Consider the following 21,462-nt stretch of genomic DNA (forward strand, 5'->3'; position numbering starts at 1 on the left):
GGCATGATGTACGATTCTATTTTCATGGCTTTGGGAAGGATGAGTTGTGGTTGACTAAATATGAGATACGAATGAGGGATGATTACAAAGATTGATATGATATTGACATATGTGGTGAATATTTCATGATTGATTGGATATGTATAGTATGTGGTCAGTACGTAAATCCTTGGGATCTCTAGGTGAGACTCTAGGATAGTGCTTCAATGGTCGGGACATAATTCCATGGCCCCTGTTAGTGAGTGCCCATGGTGGTGCCCCATCTATATAATTTGGTAAGGATTCAAGGTAAGGATTGCATCCTGACACTCTAAGGGGTCAGTTAGTCTCACTTAGAGTGGATTGACTCCTGTGGTGGGAGTAGCAGGAGGCCTGAAATTCATTAAGGGCCAACCTTGTGTGTGAGGGAATTGATTCATTGCAACATTTGTAACACTTGTAACACATAGCTTGGGGGTGAACAGCTCGGGGGTGAGCAGAGGTATCCACCACAAGTGCGAGCATCCGCTAAATTCGACCAGATTATATGTAGCCGGATGAGTCGAGTCGAGTCTTAGTGTATTGATTTGAAGAGTCGTAACATGATTGGATGACATGTGTATAATTGACTGTGGAAGTATATCTGTTTGCATGACAAAACCACTTTTGGCTCTAGCTTACCCTTTTGTTTTTGTTGTGTGTCCTGCTGTGTGGTACTCTCTTTTGCGATGATCATTAACTTGTTGATGTGAGCAGATGCGAGGAACACCCGTAGGCAATAGGGAGGTGATGGTTCCGCTGCATAGCATGCATGGGCTGGTTTTTAGTTTCTTTATTGGGCTTTTCTTTAGGGCTAAGGCCCATGTACTTGTTTGTCCTTGGATCTACATACTTTCTTTGTAAACTTTTTATCCAGTTTTCTTTTGGACATCGTGGTGTGTCTTGGATTGTAAGGAGTTGAGTTTTAAACTCCAGGACTGCGCTATTATATTATCTTTTTGTAATGCTTCCTTTAATTTCGTATATTAAATTAAATAGGGTGTTACAAGTACCATATCCACGTATCTATTTTTCTAATTTTATATTTATTAAGATAGTTTAATCAAACATTTATAATTTAACAATTAATAATATAGTTAAAAAACTTTCGGTTGAGTTACTGATTTTAAGCTACTGGCTGATTGGTTGGCTTCCAGTTACCCTTTTAACATTTATCTGAACTTTATAACTAACTTTAACAGTTAAATAATGTATAATATAATGTAAATTATATTTTTTTTTTGAAACTTTTTTTCTATTTTTAAAACTACTTTTTCATTGCTGTTTTTTTTTGAGAAAATTTGTTTAGCTCCCTTTTCTTTATAGAGAAAACCTTAATTATTAAGGCCAAACTATTTTATTCTGTGCGTGTTTTCTATAACATTTTAGCATTCACTATTATGAAGATAATCTTGTTCGAGAAAATTTATCAGGAAGTGTAGTGCACAGTATAATGGAGAGAAGGGGATCGAAGAGAAGAAAAGAAAAATAAATGAAACAGTTGGGTGCAGTTACTAGTTACTTAATAGTTAACTGAAATAAGTTCAATTTTTACATTTTTATTATAATAGTTAAGTTATTTTTAGTTTATATATAATGCAATTAAATGTAGTTTATTGTAGTTAAGATAATTTTGTAAGATAATTTTGTTCAGTTTTGGCTCACTTTTCGAAATCAATAACACATCTTTACTAGTTTTGCAATTGACTAAAAAGTGATTGATAAATATTCTGAAAAGATATTAATTAAGGTATAATTAATGAATACTGAATTTTGTAAAAATTTACAAGTAAATGTAGTATTAAATAAATTATGATCTTACTAATTATTAATATAATTTTATTTTATTTTGAGGATAAAAGTACACATGAGTAAGTGTTACATATTATAATTGATAATTTATTTGATAAAAAAAGTTAAAAAATAATAACAATTAAATAATTATATTTTAATTGAAAATACATAAATATTATGATGAGAAAATAGGCCAAAAGAAAAAACATGAGAATGATAAATCATGACAATACTCTGATGATACCGATTATTACAGTAAAAATTAAATTTAAGCCTTGATAAAAAATTATCATTTATATAACCTCGAATTTGTAAAGTTATTTATCAAAATTAAAAGGGAAAGCCTCCACAAATTCATACTAGATAGAGCAAAGCAACTTCACCTTCCAAATCAACGCGTACTCTTTGGTGTAGAAAATCTTAACCATATAGTGGTTTTTAGAAACCTAATCTATTTATAACCATATAAAATTGTTCTCTGATGTTTCTATTTACTCATAAAATGGAATTATTCTTTAATTATCACACATGTTAAAAACATTGAAATAACCTCTTTTTTAAATTTTAGGTTTAATTTAGCTCTCTAACTTTAAAAATGCGTGAATTTAGTCATTTTAACCAAATTTTATAAAGTTTATGTGACGATTCAAACACGTTTTATGATAATATTTGATTTGTTTACACCGTTTGCATATTTTCACTTCAATATTAGTTGAGAAACGTGTTTGAAACGTAAAATAAACTTAATAAAATTTTGTTAATAAAACTAAATTCATGTATTTTTAAAGTTGAGATACTAAATTAAACAAAAAAAATTGAAGAATGACTAATTATAATTCCTATATAAATTAAAGGTTTAATAGTATTTTTGTCCTTTGTAGTAGTTGATGAGATTAAGGAACTGTTATGACCTTTAATTTGGGAAAGGATAACGCCACACGAAAACCAACTAATATGAGGAGGTAAGTAATAAGCTATGATGCACCCATACTTCAATTTGTATAATGTATTTGTGTCTGACATGTATCCGTATTCAATATTTTATAATAATTTACCGATACTTATCAATAAAATATCTAATACATAAACCAATAATGTTTTATAATGACAATAATTTATAAATTTTTATGTTGAAAATGTTTAATACATTTGATTTTAATTTGGATTTACTCAAGAATAATCATATATTTCACATGTTTTTTAAAAATAAATTATATATTTTTTAATATGCATATATTATGTATTATGTCTTATTATTTTCAAAATTAGCGTATCCAATACACATATTGTATCTATGCATCATAGGTAATAAGTCATGGGTACGATGGTCACAGATTACCCTACCCTACTAAGATCAAAATTGAGATTCGTATAACTCAAAACTTTACCATACTTTCACAAAGAAAACTCCAATATTTTGATAGAATTAATATATATCAAGTAGAGTCCTGCTAATCAGTGTCCTAAAAACATTGGTTAAGGATAATTAATATGAAGTTAATTGTAATATTAAATGAATCTTGACTTAATCATCATAAATCCAATTTTATTTTATTTAAAGGACAAAAATATCGATAAGTGATATGTAATTCTAACTAATAATGTACTCGATGTACACCTACAAAAAGTTAAAAAATAATAAAATAATAAAATAACTATATTTTAATATTGCTAAAAATTAAAATATAATTAAACTTAAAAAATGAAAATTAATTTGAAGGAGTAACAAAATATATTATGAAGATTTCCTTTTTTTACATGAAAGTGCAATATTTTCATTACAAAAGAATTTGAAAAATATTATAAATCTCAAAGAGATTTTTTTTTTTTTTTACAAAGATTAAACATGGTACCTTTCAAACATTTCAAGCTTTCACAAATAGACTTTTCAAGTATGAAAGAGAATTTAAAAAATATCTCAATAAATTTGTTTTTCTATTATATTTAATTTTATGTTTTATTAATATATATATATATACTACTAATTTTTTTTTTTTAAATTTAGGGGGACATGACACCTACACTAACACTAATTATGTGTTTGGATTAAAAGATGGATATAGAGAAGTAAATTTGAATGAATTTGAAAGAAATTGTGGTGAAGTTGTGATTGTTTGAATTGGATAAAAACTGAATGAATCGAATAGATTTAAAATGAAAATTTGTGAAAATTTATATGATGTGATGAATATGATATATTAAAAAATATTTATGATGAATAATATTAAATGTTTATCGAATTACCTTAAAGAAAAATTGTGGTATAATTATAAGAATATTGAGTGAAAAACAAATTAAAATAAAATTTAAGTTTTTATTTAAAATTGAAAAATGTTATGCATAATAAAAAAAAATATGGGTATGAAATTATTGATCTTTTAACCACCGGAGCTTGTGCAGAAAAGACAACAAAAAAAACGATGAATTTCTTGAATTTTTATATTTTCAGGGGACGATGTATGTGGTTGAAGCACCCAATTAACTAGCTTTGGCCCTATTCTCTACATTGTTGGAAACGATAGAAGAACAACCAAATTTGCATATCCACACTGCAATTCATTTCATCTCTCACCACAATCCCGCTCCTTACCTGCAAATCAGCCTTCGTGAATAACGCTTCACACCTGCAAATCAGTCTTCGTGAATAGTATTCGGCAGAAGCAAACAGAGACGACGTAAGATGCGCCTCTGCGGTAAACGAATCGGTGCATCATCAGTCTGCTGCCCAATATATGTTCAATGCGAATGCGCTCCCCAACATGTTCCGCACACTCTTCAATGTTTTCAAATTTATCTCCTGATTCAGGTTATTCATCATACATTCAATCACCTCAATATTATCGTATTATCCTGCACAACAATTTACCTATGTAATTCTTAGTTACAATCTCACACAACGTTCATTGGACCAGGATAAAACAACTCTCCCTCTGGGCTAATATGGATAAATATCAAAATATTTTTAATATAATGTAATTAAATTTTTTCTTATACACTGACACCTAATGAACTCTTTTTTGTTTGGACAATCTTTACAAATATTCTTTTAACGTTTATATACAATGGAGAATAGTTAGATATTACCGTAGCTGTAATTATATAAATTATATAAATATGTTTATGGTTTCAGTTTATGTACTTAGTTAATTGTAAAAGAATATAAAATAATTTTATGAGTAAATCTAATTCCACCATGTAACTAACACCTCATTTGTTAATATCAGAAAGGTACCTCTCTATTTATCACTTATATAAAAGGGTAATTGTGTGAAAGTTCAAGAATTTTTATTTTATAAAAATAACGGTATTATACCTGCACCAGATAGAAACTAAATGCAAATTTCATTTTAGCTATCAAAACAGTCATGTTCATGATATGTTCATGTAACATTGCATTAGAATTAGAACAAAAATTACATATATTAATGTTTAAAAGAAGAAAAACTTAAATACTTTATTGTTTCTTAATAACCAACAATTAATATTTATTTTAGTACATAAATATTTTTCTAATAAAAAATATCACAATTAAATCCTTACAATACACAACACTTCCATCAAAAGTGTTTTAAAAAAAGATATTTAATATAATTGAGAAAAATATGAAACTAAAATATTTAAATTATATTTAATTTTTATGTATATTGAGATGATTTATAAAAAAATAAAATTTAATCATTCAATATTAATGTACAATATTAGTAAATTGAAGTAGCGAAGTAAATTGAAGTAGCCGCTTATGTAATTTGATATGATGGATACCATGTTTTGATGTCAAAATCGAAAAATCCAATTGAAATTAAATTTAATCATATCATTAACAAAATTAAGATATTAGATAAAAAAAATCAGTTAATTAAGTTGAAATCACTTTTTTTAATAAAAGAAAATATAATATTAGAATTATTTTGCTTAAAGTAAAATCTCCAGCATGCATGTCCATTTAATAGGAAATTTATTTCTAATGTAAGAGATGGAATAATAGTTGTAACTATAATATAAATAGTAATGTTATTCAATATAGCTCAATAAATATTTTCTTAAATTAATGTATTAATAATTATGTTATTCAATATAGCTGCATGAATATTTTCTTAAATCAATGTATTAATAATTATAAACTATAATTACAGGAGATTTTAATAGTTATGGCAAGATACAAAATTTAAATTACAAATATTTATAATCACATATATTATATATAATATTAATTGTATAAAGATAACAACTGATATAATTAGTATAAAATAAATGCCAATATTTATGTATATAATATGTAATGTACATTATGTATTCAATGTAAAAGCAAACTTAACAACAATAATAAATAATAAAAATATAACAGATAGTTTAATTAATGTCCTAAGTTCTTTAATTATTTATTATTCATACAAAAGAGTTATATTTGACTGTTCATGATAAGATTAAACAAAGATAGAATTCAATTTTAGTTGGTGGTGAATGTAAATATTTATATGCTCAATTTATTATTTTAAATTTTGTTTTTATAATGAATATTAGTAAATTTACCCCTTTATATAATAATATATGGGAACAAAAGATCTTACATTTGCAATTTAAAATACACTGCAAATGATTTTAATTTTTTTTAATTATTTGTACAATAAAATCATTAGTTTATAAAAACTACTTTAAAAATATATCATGATAGTTAGAAATATAAAAAATAAAATTTATAGATAAGAATGATATTAAGATTATTGTATAGATAAGAATGACATAGATGATTGAGTCACTTAGGAAAAATACATCAATGCCTAATTAATGAAATAATTAAATAAAGTAACTGTTAAAATATATCATAATGACTGTTACATTAGTTTGAGTGATTCAAGTCAAACAAAAAGTAATAAATGCCTACTTTATCTCTCTCTTACTTTCTCTCTCTTCCTTCTATAAAAATACATGCTCACTCAACTAATGCTGCATAACCATTGCATTCTCTTCTTTTGAGTTGAGTGACGCTTGACTCATTCAGTCACTCACATCTCTCTTTGCATTCTCTCCTTTGCAACCATGAATGCTCTAGCCGCCACCAACCGCAACTTTCAACGTGCGGCTCGTATCCTCGGTTTGGATTCCAAGCTTGAGAAGAGTCTTCTCATACCCTTCAGAGAAATCAAGGTATTCAACCTTCATATGCTCCCTTTTATGGATTTTCACTCCTTTTGTTTGCATGGCTTGTTTTCTCACTCACCCTCATCAAAAAATTTATGATCTTTTCATGTTATTGTTTCTGGGATGTGTGGAGAAGGATTTACCTGTTGTTTGTGTCTGATCTTTTCAGGTTGAGTGCACGATTCCGAAAGATGATGGAACTCTGGTTTCCTACGTGGGATTCAGGATCCAACACGATAATGCTCGTGGTCCAATGAAAGGAGGGATTCGATATCATCCGGAGGTCTGAATATATCATGTTTTTTTGTGTTTTCTCATTGTTTTGAATTTGATTTTGTGTTTAATTGAACTTTTGATGTTATGATTTATCTTTAAAGTGTGCATTTTGGCCAAAAGTATTTCATTTGAGTCTATACTGGAGTCGACATGTAAAAAGATTAGGTTATTATTTTATGAAATTTGTGTTGAACTGCGCAGTTCTATTATTATTATTATTTTTTTGAAAGTGATCTCTGTTTTATTATAATTATTATTTATGTGAAAGTGACGATATAGAACTGTGAACTATTGTCATTTTCTCTCTATAATTTAATAGCCATTGCAAATCATTATTGAAAGTTTCCATTTCCAATTATTTACTATTGAAGATTAATTGATGGTGTTGATCATTAATTGATGCATACAGAATAATTATTGCACCTGTTACAGTAACTTTGTAATGAAATTCCAAAAGTGTGTTTCAAATGGTACCTTCCTTCCACATAATCCAATCATGAGATCCACACGGAATTCAATCAGACAGAAATTTGCATGTTGAATGTGACCTTTTCCGTGGAGATCTGCGGATTCCAATCACAACATACATGCAGCATTTCTCAACCTGACGGATATGGATATGTTGAATGTGAAAATTTCCGTGTAGATCTGCGGAATCCAATCACAAATTAAAAAAAAAAAAATACATGCAGCATTTCTCAACCTGACTGAACCACAAGCAATTACAATTCAAAACCTTGGCTTTATCTACTTTTTGTAATGCAATGGTTTTGTTCTGTTTGCTAAATCTACATGCTTCTTGAATTGTTCACATCTCATAATGAGATTGCATGAATGCCTTTGAAAAAGTTTTTCCTCCATCACAGCAGAACAAATTTTTTTGGAATACTAAATAAACACTGCATCAGAGTTCTGATCTACACTTTGGTAGACTAAAAGAGATGGCTGATCTACACAGTTCTTTTGATGATCATTTTTATCATTTTTGCATTTTGATGCCAGGTTGACCCAGATGAGGTGAATGCTCTAGCTCAGCTCATGACATGGAAGACAGCTGTAGCAGACATTCCCTATGGAGGAGCAAAAGGTGGGATTGGCTGCAACCCTAGAGATCTGAGTATCAGTGAGTTAGAACGTCTTACTCGGGTCTTCACTCAGAAGATTCATGATCTCATCGGTGTTCAAAGGGATGTTCCTGCCCCAGATATGGGAACTAATGCCCAGGTACTGATAATAACATTTTTACCACTGATTGTATTTTATAGTTTCATATATCTCTAACTATTTCACTGAAACAGACCATGGCATGGATCCTTGATGAGTATTCAAAGTTTCATGGTCATTCACCTGCAGTTGTGACTGGGAAGCCTATTGTAAGTCTCAAATGCACAATACCCTTAGGAACTGTAAATAAATTTGACATTAGAGTTATTAGGAGATTTGCTTTGAATGCTAATGTCATTTTTCTATAGGATCTTGGAGGATCATTGGGAAGGGAGGCTGCCACTGGTCTTGGAGTGGTTTTTGCAACTGAAGCCTTGTTTGCTGAATATGGGAAGTCCGTTGCTGATCACACATTTGTTATCCAGGTAATAATTTCCATTGCCATGGTATGATGATTAGTGTGTACATATGAATCTCAGCTTCAAGATCTATTTGATTTTAATGACACCAGGGCTTTGGAAATGTGGGCACATGGGCTGCTAAGTCTATTTATGAGAGAGGGGGAAAGGTGATTGCTATCAGTGATATCAGTGGTGCTATCAAAAACACAAATGGAATCGACATCCCTGCTCTGCTGAAATACAAGGATGAGGGCAATGGAACCCTGAAGGACTTTCCTGGTGCAGAAGTCATGGATCCAAATGAGTTGCTTGTTCATGAATGCGACGTGCTTATCCCTTGTGCACTGGGAGGAGTTCTAAATAGGTATGAAATTCTATGTTTGTTTTAACATTGATCCATTTAACACCAACTTAATCGTAGTATATTATTTTTGAAGGGAAAATGCTTCTGACGTGAAGGCAAAGTTTATAATAGAAGCAGCAAATCATCCCACTGACCCTGAAGCGGATGAGGTAAGTTGATTACCCCAGGCTATATACGTAGGTGATAATGTAAAGATGTAATGAGTGATTTTCTTTTTTGCAGATTTTGTCTAAGAAAGGAGTCATTATCTTACCTGACATCTATGCCAATGCTGGTGGAGTGACTGTGAGTTACTTTGAATGGGTTCAGGTAGATAGATTCAACTAAGTTTAAGTTTATTTTGACACTGTTTATTGTGTATCTATTTTAATGTTTAACTTCTTCTGCTTCTGTGGTGCTTGCAGAATATTCAAGGTTTCATGTGGGATGAGGAAAAGGTGAATCATGAGCTGAAGAAATACATGACCAGGTCTTTCCAAGACATCAAGGCAATGTGCAAGATTCATAACTGTGGCTTGCGAATGGGAGCATTCACTCTTGGAGTGAACCGTGTTGCTCGTGCTACTCTTCTCAGAGGTTGGGAAGCTTAGGATCTGCACCTGCAAGAGCAGGGTTTATGGCTGTAATTTCTTTAATCTAGGTTTAATCTAGGTTTAGTCAGTCGAGTTAAGGCATTAGAGACTTGCCAATAAAACATTATTCTCGCCATTTGGTCTGTCCAATGCGTATGGTGCTTGTCATTTGGTGTTGATGATGCCATAGTTACAGCCATATTTGTGTTTCAAATGTTCTAGTTGTTCTAGTTTGATGTATTAGTGGATTGCAGTTTTTGAATCTATTGCTTTTTTATTTTCAAATCTTAGTCATGGGCTCATCTTCCTTTACTTCCTGCACCGTATCTGTTGGGTATTGGGCTCCCTTCCTATGTGGAGAAAAGGCCCAAAATTTGAGAAGCCCATGTCTCACTTAAACCTAGTGGAGAGGAGGCTATAAAATAAAGAGAGAGGCAGAACAATAGAGTCAGAATACACTGAAAGCCCTAACACATAGAGGGAGAGGTAGAGGGAAAATTCTGTTCACGTTTTTCATAGAGCTGTCGCAGTAAATTCGGCGCTGCGGATTCGTTCACCGTTGGATCGGGCTGAAATTTTTACAGCAGGTTCGGAACTCATTGCTCTTCATTCTGACCGGTCGGATCTTTGATACGAGGTCTGAGTTGGGAGATATTAATTTCGCACTGCAGCAGTGATTTGTAGAGGTTTTCCCCTCTTGTTCTTCTCTATTTGAAAGCTTTGTTGTTTTGTTATTTGGTTGAGTGTTGGCACTAATTTGTGCTATTGATTGAGACTCTTTTGTACTCTTGTTGATCATAGTGAAGCTATTTCTTTGGTCTGGACGACTCGTGGTTTTTACCCTTGATTTGAGGGGTTTTCCACGTTAAAAATCTTGGTGCCTTTATTTGTGCTTTTGGTGGTTTATTATTGCTGCTCTTTGATTATTGCTCCTCATAGATTCTTGCAAGTTAGGGGAAATTATATCCGCTGCATTCTCTGGTATATTGTTTGTTATTGTTTTCCCCATCAGAGTGGCATCAGAGCTCTTGGTTGGGCTATATTTACTTGCTTGAATGATGGAGGCAAATGCAAAGATGATTACTTTGAATGGTACAAATTATCATTTGTGGAAGGGCAAGATGAAAGATTTATTATTTGTCAAGAAATTGCATCTTCCGGTCTTTGCTACACAGAAGCCAGATTCTATGTCTGAAGAAGAATGGGACTTTGAGCACCAACAGGTATGTGGTTTTATTCGGCAATATGTTGAAGATAATGTTTATAATCATATTGCTAATGAGACACATGCCAGAGCTTTGTGGGAGAAGATTGAGTCTTTGTATGCTTCTAAGTCGGGCAATAATAAATTGTATTTGTTAAATTGCTTGATGAATTTGAGGTACATGGAGAATTCTTCTATTTCTGATCACTTAAATGAGTTTCAAGGGCTCCTAGATCAATTGTCAGGAATGAGCATAAAGTTTGATGACGAAGTTATGGGATTATGGTTGCTTAATACTCTACCAGAGTCTTGGGAGGTATTTCGGGTTTCAATTACGAACTCTGCCTCGAATGGTGTTGTTTCTTTTCAGATGGCAAAGAGCGGTGCTCTTAATGAAGAGATGAGAAGGAAGGCACATGGTTCTTCATCTCAGTCTGAGATGCTTGTTACAGAAGCTAGGGGGAGAAGTCAGAAAAAGGAACATAAAGGTGGTAGAGAGAAGAGTAGGAGCAAGTCCAAGTCAAGATACAAGAATTTAGAGTGCCATTTTTAGAGTGCCATTTTTGTCATAAAACTGGACACATTCAGAAATACTGTTTTAAGTGGAAAAAGGAGAACAAAGACAAGAAGGGCAAACAGAGAGAGAATGATCATGATGATGATGATCGTGTCACTACTGCTACAGATGGTGATCTTGTTCTTCTTCGTAACTTTGAGTCTGTTAATCTTGTATCTGATGAGAGCATGTGGATTATTGATAGTGGTGCTACACTGCATGTTACACCTAGGAAGGAGTTCTTCACATCTTACACTTCTGGTGATTTTGGAGTGTTGAAGATGGGTAATGATGGTGAGTCTAAAGTGATTGGTGTTGGTGATGTTTGCCTGCAAACCAACATGGGAGTGCAGTTGTTGCTTAAAGGAGTCAAACATGCTCCAGATGTTCGTTTTAATTTAATCTCTGTGCAGTTGCTTGATGATTGTGGTTATGACAATCACTTTGGTTCTAGTAAATGGAAGCTCACTAAAGGTAACTTGGTTATGGCCAGAGGGGAGAGACAATCTAAATTGTATTGGACTAAAGCTTTGGTTGCTAAAGACAGTGTGAATGCTATGTATATGGAGGCATCTTTGTGGCACCGGAGGCTTGGTCATATAAGTGAGAAAGGGCTTAACTGCTTAGCTAAAAAGGATGTGCTTATGGGATTGAGAAATGCAGAATTGGAGAAATGTTCTCATTGCATGGCTGGTAAACAAACCAGAGTATCTTTTAAGAAGCATCCTCCCTCAAGGAAGTCAGAATTGCTTGAATTGGTGCATTCTGACGTTTGTGGCCCATTAAAGGTAAAGTCATTTAGTGGTGCACTTTACTTTGTTACTTTTATTGATGATTGTTCCAGGAAGCTATGGGTCTATGCTCTTCAGCGGAAAGGTCAAGTACTTGAAAAGTTCAAGGAATTTCATGCTATGGTTGAGAGGCAATCAGGTAAGAAGCTGAAATGCATCCGTAGTGATAATGGTGGTGAGTACCGTGGACCTTTTGATGTTTATTGCAGGCAGCATGGTATTAGACACGAGAAGACTCCTCCTAAAACTCCTCAGTTGAATGGTCTAGCGGAGAGGATGAACAGGACCTTGGCTGAAAGGGTTACATGTATGCTTTCAGAAGCAAAGTTGCCTAAGCACTTTTGGGGAGAGGCATTGCTTGCAGCTGTGCATGTTATTAATCTCAGTCCCGCAGTTGCTTTGAATATTGAGGTGCCAGACAAAATTTGGTTTGGTAAGAATGTTAGATATGATCATTTGCGTGTCTTTGGTTGCAGGGCATTTGTTCATGTTCCTAAGGATGAAAGATCCAAGTTAGATAAAAAGACAAGGCAATGTATCTTTATTGGCTATGGTGAGGATGAATTTGGCTACAGGTTTTATGATCCTGTTGAGAAGAAGCTTGTTAGAAGCCGTGATGTACAATTCATGGAAGATCAGACCATTGAAGACATTGATAAGGTGAAGAAGACCACACCCGAGAAAGACAGTAATCTCACTGATGGTAATCCGATGAGGTTGCCCACTCACAATTTGGAGAATGTTGAAACGGAAGCTCAAGACAATGAGCAACATGGTGATGTTGATGATCAACAGTTTGGAAGTGGAGTAGAGGTTCCAATTGATGATGCTCAAGAGGAACATGATGATGATGACGATCTTGGTGATATACCTGAATCACCTCAAGTCCAACTCAGGAGGTCTAATAGACAAAAACAACCTTCTACAAGGTATTCCTGTGATGAGTACATAACCTTGACTGACGGTGGAGAACCTGAGTGTTTTGAAGAGGCTTTGGATAGTGAAGAGAAGAAACAGTGGCTGGATGCAATGCAAGATGAGATGAAATCTTTGCATGATAATCACACTTACGACTTGGTGAAATTGCCTAAGGGCAAAAGGGCATTGGAAACTAGGTGGATTTTCAGGGTGAAACAAGATTCAAATTCTACACTTCCAAGGTACAAGGCCAGATTAGTGGTGAAAGGTTTCAGACAGAAAAAGGGTGTTGATTTCAATGAGATTTTCTCACCTGTGGTGAAAATGTCATCCATCAGAACTGTGCTAAGTTTAGCTGCTACTCTTGATTTGGAGGTTGAGCAGATGGATGTGAAGACAGCTTTCCTTCATGGTAATTTGGAGGAAGAGATATACATGAAGCAACCTGATGGTTTTCTTGTTAAAGGCAAGGAAGAATATGTGTGTAGACTAAGGAAGAGTCTATACGGTTTGAAGCAGGCTCCAAGGCAGTGGTATAAGAAGTTTGAGTCTTTTATGTGTGAGCAGGGTTACATGAAGACTACTTCTGATCATTGTGTCTTTGTTAAAAGTTTTTCTAATGATGACTTTATTATCCTGTTATTATATGTTGATGACATGCTTATTGTTGGAAAAGATATTTCCAAAATTGACAGGTTAAAGAAGACACTTGGCGAGTCTTTTGCCATGAAAGACTTGGGAGCTGCTAAAAGGATTCTTGGCATACATATCTCACGTGATAGGAGAGAAAAGAAGATTTATCTATCACAAGAGCAATACATTAGGAAGGTGTTGCAGAGATTCCAGATGGAAAATGCTAAAGCTGTGAGTACTCCTCTTGCTACTCATTTTAAACTGAGTGTTAAACAGAGTCCTTCAAATGAAGTTGAGAAGACCAATATGAGTAGAGTTCCTTATGCATCTGCGGTGGGCAGTTTGATGTATGCGATGGTGTGTACAAGACCAGATATTGCACATGCTGTTGGTACAGTTAGTCGATTTTTGTCAAACCCAGGTAGAGAGCATTGGAATGCTGTGAAATGGATTTTGAGGTATCTTCATGGTACAGTTGATATGAAGCTTTGTTTTGGAGGTGATAAACCTACTTTGATGGGTTACTCAGACTCAGATTTGGCTGGGGATATTGATTCCAGAAAGTCCACTTCGGGCTATTTGATAAAGTTTGCAGGGGGAGCTGTGGCTTGGCAATCAAGACTACAAAGGTGTGTAGCGTTGTCTACTACAGAAGCAGAGTTCATTGCTATTACTGAAGCATGCAAGGAGGTGTTATGGTTGAAGAAATTCTTGCAGGAGCTTGGTTTTAGGCAAGATAACTATTCATTGTTTGTTGATAGCCAAAGTGCTATCCATCTTGGTAAGAATCCAACTTTTCATTCTAGATCCAAACATATTGATGTGAGGTATCATTGGATACGTGATGCTTTGGATGCTAAGTTGTTGGAGTTGAAAAAGGTTCATACAGATGATAATGGTGCTGATATGATGACTAAAGCATTGCCAAGAGGAAAGTTTGAAGTTTGTTGTGAGATCGCCGGTTTGGCGGTTATCTCCACATAGTTGTGAGGGGGAGATTTGTTGGGTATTGGGCTCCCTTCCTATGTGGAGAAAAGGCCCAAAATTTGAGAAGCCCATGTCTCACTTAAACCTAGTGGAGAGGAGGCTATAAAATAAAGAGAGAGGCAGAACAATAGAGTCAGAATACACTGAAAGCCCTAACACATAGAGGGAGAGGTAGAGGGAAAATTCTGTTCACGTTTTTCATAGAGCTGTCGCAGTAAATTCGGCGCTGCGGATTCGTTCACCGTTGGATCGGGCTGAAATTTTTACAGCAGGTTCGGAACTCATTGCTCTTCATTCTGACCGGTCGGATCTTTGATACGAGGTCTGAGTTGGGAGATATTAATTTCGCACTGCAGCAGTGATTTGTAGAGGTTTTCCCCTCTTGTTCTTCTCTATTTGAAAGCTTTGTTGTTTTGTTATTTGGTTGAGTGTTGGCACTAATTTGTGCTATTGATTGAGACTCTTTTGTACTCTTGTTGATCATAGTGAAGCTATTTCTTTGGTCTGGACGACTCGTGGTTTTTACCCTTGATTTGAGGGGTTTTCCACGTTAAAAATCTTGGTGCCTTTATTTGTGCTTTTGGTGGTTTATTATTGCTGCTCTTTGATTATTGCTCCTCATAGATTCTTGCAAGTTAGGGGAAATTATATCCGCTGCATTCTCTGGTATATTGTTTGTTATTGTTTTCCCCATCAGTATCAAATTTCTCCCGGCATTCTATCGTTCCAGATTTTATTTTCCGAAACATACAAAAACAAATTTGGAAATATTTTGCGGGAGATAATCATCTCACTCCTGTTATGAAAATAATTTTCCGAAAGTGTTTAATGAGATGTGGCGAGAAATTTGATAGATGCAAGAACAATAGCCGTGAAAGTAACATCCACCATACGAAGATCGCCTCAGGGGGATTGCTCTCACATTAAAAATCAAGCCTTTTTTTGTTACTAAAGTAATGTAACCTTTTTTTTTTAATTTACTAAAATGGGTAACTTTTAAAAAAATTAAAGATATGGATAAATCGTGTCAAGATGATACAATTTTGTAAAAAAATGTATTAAACTGAACTTTAGTTGAGAGCGCTCTTAGAAGTAATGTAAAGATAGTACAATCTTGGTTAAGAGCATTTTAAACTGAAATCAAAATTGAACTAAAATCATGTAACCTTAACTAATAGATTTCTATCTCAAAAAAAATGTTCTGGATTAAAATTGTATTTCCCTAACATGATTTCTTTACGGTAAGATAACGCTAGACTTACCTATATCCATAACTTCTATAAGCTTCAATTCCTTGAATATTATGGCAAGTTTGGTTCAGTGATGGAACGATCATTTCTGAGGCGGAAATGTTCGGAAATTTTCACATCGTCCCTATGCTTACATTTTCTACTCAGTACTGGTCATGTAGGTCGATACGGCCTTACGGGTCATCGATGTTGTTTGTAGGTTATCTTCCATTTTAAATGTTTGGTAATGCGTAATTCTACTATTGCAATCACCCCCTGAACGAGCTGATATCATTGATACCTTTGTACACGTATCAATACTTGGGAGATTGCAACAAAAATGAAACTGAAAATGGTAAAAACAAAAGATAGAATTGCTACAAAGTTGTATTATTTTTGGAAGTTGATGGGTTCTTAATTAAGAAAAAAACAACTCCCGCATTGCAAACAAACAGAAACTATCTAGGTCATTTGGAGCTAGGACGAGAGAAGGATATGAAATACAATGTCTAATTCATATCCATGTCTGTTTTTTTTACTAGAAAGAGTAATAGAGAAGTGTATTAAGAGACATAAAGGGGGAGAACTACAAAACAGCAATTCCACTACTCATTCTTGGGAGTGCTTGAATTTTCGTCCTGCCAAGTTGCTTGCCATTGCTTGTCATATAAAGTAGTCTCATCAAATAGCTTCTTAAGGTTTTCAAGGTCCTCGTTCTTTCGGATCAGAAGAACTCCGACCACAGCCACGAACAGAAGAGTTTTGCAGAAGAAGTTTCCCATTTGATCCACTAGGCCAACTCCCGTCAAGCTATCAACCAGATATGCCATAAAGAATCCTACCATGGCGGCACGACCTGCACGATACTCAAAACAAGAATGTTAGTGTTTATTTGTATCTTACTGACATAAGAAATTATTCTTTAATTTCATTCTGGAATGCAAATCAAAACTCACCATTGAGTAGTTCAGCTTCAGGGAGATGGAACCTTTTCATCCATGCCCACCAGGGTATGATGGAGGTGTCAAAAACTACAGGATTTTCATTGCTGGATGATTCCGGGTTATCCTCAAGCCATTTCCTCCTTCTAGCCTCTGAAAATAATTACACCCACACGTTGATATATTTTTTAAGGGGAAAAAAATGAAACCAACCAGATATGAATCTGATCCAACATAAACTGAGTTACCCCTCTGTCACAAAATGAACCATGCTCTATCAACTGGAATACAGGAATGACATTGGATGCAGACCCATTGACTCCATTTTATTAGCAAACTGATTTCAATTGGGGAATAAACTTCAAGCCGACAAATGAAGGGAGGTCACAATTACATCGTAATGTAACACATCTACACTCTAAAAAATCCACCAAAAGGTATATCTTTTTTCTTGTCAACAAGAGATATGTACATAACGAAATCTACATCAGTTTGTACCAATTAGCAACATTTCCTGTGCAAAATGGTTACCTTAAATAACTGAAGAGGGGAAATTTTAGGCAGCGAAGAAACATATATGTATGAAGGTACAAAGGTTACAGGCACCAACCAAAACTTAATTTAGGAGCAAGAAAAAATTTAAAACATTACCATTACGAGCACAATGAGCAAGGGATAATAACATTACCAGCATCAATTACAGCATCCCAATCGGTAGCGCCATTTTTCTGAAACTGGGTCAAGTCCCATGTTCCAGAAACCCATCTCGGATCCACGAAACCACTTTGAACTTTCACCTCCTCAATCTGAACCGCAGCAGCAGGAGCAGGAGCAGGAGCAGGAGCAGCAGCAGCCCCATTGGTTCCAACAGAACTGTTCTCGAGCGGCGGGGGAGAAGACTCCGGCGCGGCCTGCTCCGGCGGCGGCTCGACGGCAGTCCCGACGCCGTTCTCAGGAGCAGCAGCAGCCTTCAATGAAGAGCTAGCAAGGGTCCTGGACCTGAGAGAGAATAAAAAGTGGGTCTTGTGGAAGAGACGGGGTTTGGGGTGCGACGAAGGAGTGGCTGAGAAATGGGTGGGAGGGGAAAAGGAAGCCATGGTGGTTGACATGCTTTGCATCTGCATTAATTTGGTTGGTATGTGAGTGTGAATTTGAGTGTGTGTGAGTGTGTGTGGTGGAGGAAATATCAGAACATGGTGGTTGAATGAGTTGATGAGTGGGTGGGTTTGAGTTTCTATTTCCGGCTGGGGCTATCCTCAGCCTTAGAAAGTATGGGCACAGCACACACACAAAAGTCACAAGGGGGAAGTATTGAAGTGAAAAAGGAAAAGAGGAAAAGGTACAGTGTTCAGGCCTCGCAACTCGTTTGTCCTTTTAGTCCATTCTTATCCAATCATCTCCCAGCACGCAAAATCTATGGATTACACCATCTTCAAACTTACAAAATGGCCCATCAATTGCTTCTTTTTTTTTCTTGAGTCCATCTAGAGTATGTCACAAAATGCTCAATTACACTATGTTCGACTTGATTTCAGAAGAGTAAGGATTTTAGGTGAGTAAATATTCATAGATTTTGAGGATGTTTAGAATTTTATGAGAAAATAGAGGAGTTAACTAGATTGAGTTGAGTTGAAACAGAGTAGTGGTAAAATTTAAGGTGATTCTTGGTAAATCTGATGCCGATAATGACAAATGAGAGAATCGAGTTTGTTTAATATTTTAAAGATTATTTTAATATTGGTATAAATAGAAGTTTCCATATTTTACCTGCTTTTATACATCTTTACATTTTACTCTTTTTCTTTTTAACCTCTGCATTCTGACTTCTTTTAATTTTGTTTATAACACTCTTTAACTTTTTTGGAAAATCGATGGATTTTAATACTGTACGCCTTTAAGGTGACTCAAAATTATTTAGTTGAGAAACAAAATTTCTTGTTTAGCATAACCACTTTACCAACAAGGAGTAATTATGTTTATGGTGTATATGAAAGGACAGGCCAAAAGTGCAAGCAATATGAAGTTTATCACCCAAAATAAAAAGTGAAAAAAAATCTATTAAATATTAAATTTTATAACCATATAGAGTACTAATTACACGTGTGATGCTCAATGATTTATGGTAAAACATCATTATTTATAGAATTGTCGATTTAATCCTTAATTCATGCGTCAATTCCAACTTAATTTTAAAATAAGGTTTTTTATAAAAAGCCTTAGCTCCATGAAGTGGGTTTGATGAAAGTGAATTTGCCTCATGCTTCAATTAGAAATGCACAAGTCCTTAAGATATTTTAAGGGTTAAATATGTTTTTATCCCTAAAGTTTCAATAAATTTTGAAATTAGTCCATCTTCGAAACTTTATACCAATTTAGTCCCTCCTTTTTAGAAATGTGTGGATTTAGTCCTTCTTATCAAATTTTGTTAAATTTATTTAATATTTTAAACGCATTTTATGATAATATTTAAGTTAACATTGAAGCGAAAATATGTCAAACGGTGTAAACAATTCAAATATTATCGTGAAATGTGCTTGAAACGTCAGATAAACTTAACAAAATTTTGTTAAAAAGACTAAATTCATGCATTTTTAAAGATGAATGACTAAATTGGTCAAAAGTTTTGAAAAGAGACTAATTTCAAATTTCACTAAAACTTGAGAGATCAAAAACATATTTAACCGTATTTTTAAATTATAAATTGACCCATACATATTTTACATATTGCACGGGTCAGACTTGTTCAACCTAAAGTGGTCATATCATGATTCTGGTCGAGATGGATCCAACTTGACATGACTCAAGATAAGCCCAAGTGGATTGAGCTTGAGGTGGATCCAAAATGGGCCAACTTGAGATGAGCCAAACTTGACTCGACCTTACACAAACTGTGAATTCAATTCAACTTGATATAACCGGAGCCTAACTATACTCAATCTAACATGAATTTAACTTAAGTTAACCTGATGTGGATTCAAATTGACTTGGCACAACATGGCCTAACATGGGTCTTACTCAACTCAGTCTAAGATGCGTCTGAGTTTCACCTGACTTAACACTGACCAACTTTGGCTGGACTCGACTTGGCCTAACATAAGCCTGACTTGACTCATCCTCAAGGGCGGATGTTTAATGGGGCAAGGAGGAGCCATGTCCCCCCTGTAAGACCCGAGAAATTAATTAATTAAATAATTAATTAATTAATAAATGCGGGTAAAAGGCGTCGTTGTGATAATTATTGTTGTTTAATATGGTGTGGAAAAGTACTAGCTCATGTAGTTGAGAGTACTTGATTGTGTGAGAGTACTTGGGTTTGAGTCCTATATATGCCAATTATGTGTGTTATTTTATTATTGCCTTTTTATAATATGTATGAGTATGGGGTTGATGATGTAAGTTGTTGTTTGATTGGAGGGTATCATCAAATGTGATTTGGCATAGTGGTGGTGCTTTGGCCTTATGAGTGGAAGGTCATGGGTTCAAACCTTGGTGGGTAAAGCATAAGCTTTAATTTTGCTAATTATTAGTGGTGGTATGAATGTGAAGGGGTAAAGAAAACCTAGCAGAAGGATAACCATTGGGTGGGTAATGTGTTGTGGGAGGAGGGTTTTGACCTTTCGGGTTATTGGTGATTGTATGTTCGAATGTGGTTGTCAATTTTGTGTGAAAAGTATTGTTCTGGGTGCTAATTGCCATTACAATAACATTGGTATCGATTGCATGTTTTGTGGTATGGTTTGACACTGTTTTGGGTAAAATCTGTGTGTGACAGTGAGGGAACTCTGCAAGTCTTGCCCAAGCGAGTCTATCTCGTCTAGGGGAGAGTTGGGGTCACGCTGCTCGCCCAGGCGACCTTGGTTTGATGTTGAGCGACTCAGTCCCGCTCAGGCGAGGAACAGCTCGCCTAAGTGAGGTCGCGAGGAAACTTGAGCGCTTTTGAGCACGATATCTCGCCCAGGCGAGAAGTATTGGTGTTTTGAGCGACTCTGTTTCGCTCAGGCGAGAGACATTCGCCTGAGCGAGGTTGCGATGTGAAATGACATGGTTAAGTGGTTCCTCGTCTAGGCGAGGGGAGCGTGTTGCTTTGAGCGATGGTGCAACTCGCCCAGGCGAGGGAATCTCGCCTAAGCGAGATAACATGTAATTGTGGTTGTTTAAAGCTTGCCTAGGCGAGGCGAACTAGCCTAAGCGAAGCAAAGGACTTAGCTTGGGCGAGGGGTTCCTAGTCTAAGCGAGCTTATGTGAATTATTGTGTTTCTATGTGTTTGCGAGCGTGTTTTGGATGTTTATCATAAGGATCAACTTGATATGCATGTGGTGTGATGTTTGGGCTTGATGGGCTAAGTCCAATAGGGGTCTAGGATGTGCTCGGAGGTTGGACACATGATGGGCATGGAACTGGTTGAGTTCCCGTCGGCTACTAATGAGTGAGGAGTCCTTAGTATGGTGATTGCATGTGTCGAGCGCACGATGGG

At 34.9% G+C, this 21,462-nt stretch overlaps 2 protein-coding genes across 3 annotated transcripts; one reads left to right on the top strand and one right to left on the bottom strand.

Moving 5' to 3' along the window:
* Positions 1-6,749: 6,749 nt before the first annotated feature.
* On the top strand, positions 6,750-9,962 carry LOC114177135 (glutamate dehydrogenase 2). 2 transcript variants are annotated; one of them, XM_028062386.1, is made up of 9 exons: positions 6,750-6,957; positions 7,121-7,234; positions 8,230-8,451; positions 8,526-8,600; positions 8,700-8,816; positions 8,903-9,156; positions 9,230-9,305; positions 9,379-9,465; positions 9,561-9,962. In XM_028062386.1, exons 1-9 carry the CDS (start codon positions 6,850-6,852, stop codon positions 9,744-9,746), a joined length of 1,239 nt encoding a protein of 412 aa, XP_027918187.1. In that variant the 5' UTR covers positions 6,750-6,849; the 3' UTR covers positions 9,747-9,962. The 2 variants fall into 2 exon arrangements, with proteins under 2 accessions (XP_027918187.1, XP_027918188.1); XM_028062387.1 differs by lacking the exons at positions 6,750-6,957; positions 7,121-7,234 and adding an exon at positions 8,008-8,154.
* A 6,440-nt stretch (positions 9,963-16,402) lies between these two features.
* LOC114179027 (light-harvesting complex-like protein 3 isotype 2, chloroplastic) lies at positions 16,403-18,323 on the bottom strand. The gene is made up of 3 exons (XM_028065216.1): positions 17,676-18,323; positions 17,003-17,140; positions 16,403-16,902 (listed from the first exon to the last, which is right to left on the bottom strand). The coding sequence occupies exons 1-3, from the start codon at positions 18,109-18,111 to the stop codon at positions 16,652-16,654; spliced, it is 825 nt and encodes a 274-aa protein (XP_027921017.1). The 5' UTR covers positions 18,112-18,323; the 3' UTR covers positions 16,403-16,651.
* Between the last annotated feature and the right edge of the window lie 3,139 nt (positions 18,324-21,462).

This window comes from Vigna unguiculata, chromosome 3 (assembly GCF_004118075.2).
Source record: "Vigna unguiculata cultivar IT97K-499-35 chromosome 3, ASM411807v1, whole genome shotgun sequence".
In the NCBI taxonomy this organism is placed as follows: Eukaryota; Viridiplantae; Streptophyta; class Magnoliopsida; order Fabales; family Fabaceae; genus Vigna; species Vigna unguiculata.

Excerpts from the sequence above, each read along its gene's own strand:
- LOC114179027 (XM_028065216.1), bottom strand. The coding sequence starts at position 18,111 with ATGCAGATGCAAAGCATGTCAACCACCATGGCTTCCTTTTCCCCTCCC. Across the intron at positions 17,141-17,675 it reads GGATGCTGTAATTGATGCTG|AGGCTAGAAGGAGGAAATGG; the intron begins GTAATGTTATTA and ends AATTATTTTCAG. Across the intron at positions 16,903-17,002 it reads TGAAGCTGAACTACTCAATG|GTCGTGCCGCCATGGTAGGA; the intron begins GTGAGTTTTGAT and ends AGTATCGTGCAG.
- LOC114177135 (XM_028062386.1), top strand. The coding sequence starts at position 6,850 with ATGAATGCTCTAGCCGCCACCAACCGCAACTTTCAACGTGCGGCTCGT. Across the intron at positions 8,817-8,902 it reads ATCACACATTTGTTATCCAG|GGCTTTGGAAATGTGGGCAC; the intron begins GTAATAATTTCC and ends TAATGACACCAG. Across the intron at positions 9,157-9,229 it reads CTGGGAGGAGTTCTAAATAG|GGAAAATGCTTCTGACGTGA; the intron begins GTATGAAATTCT and ends TTATTTTTGAAG.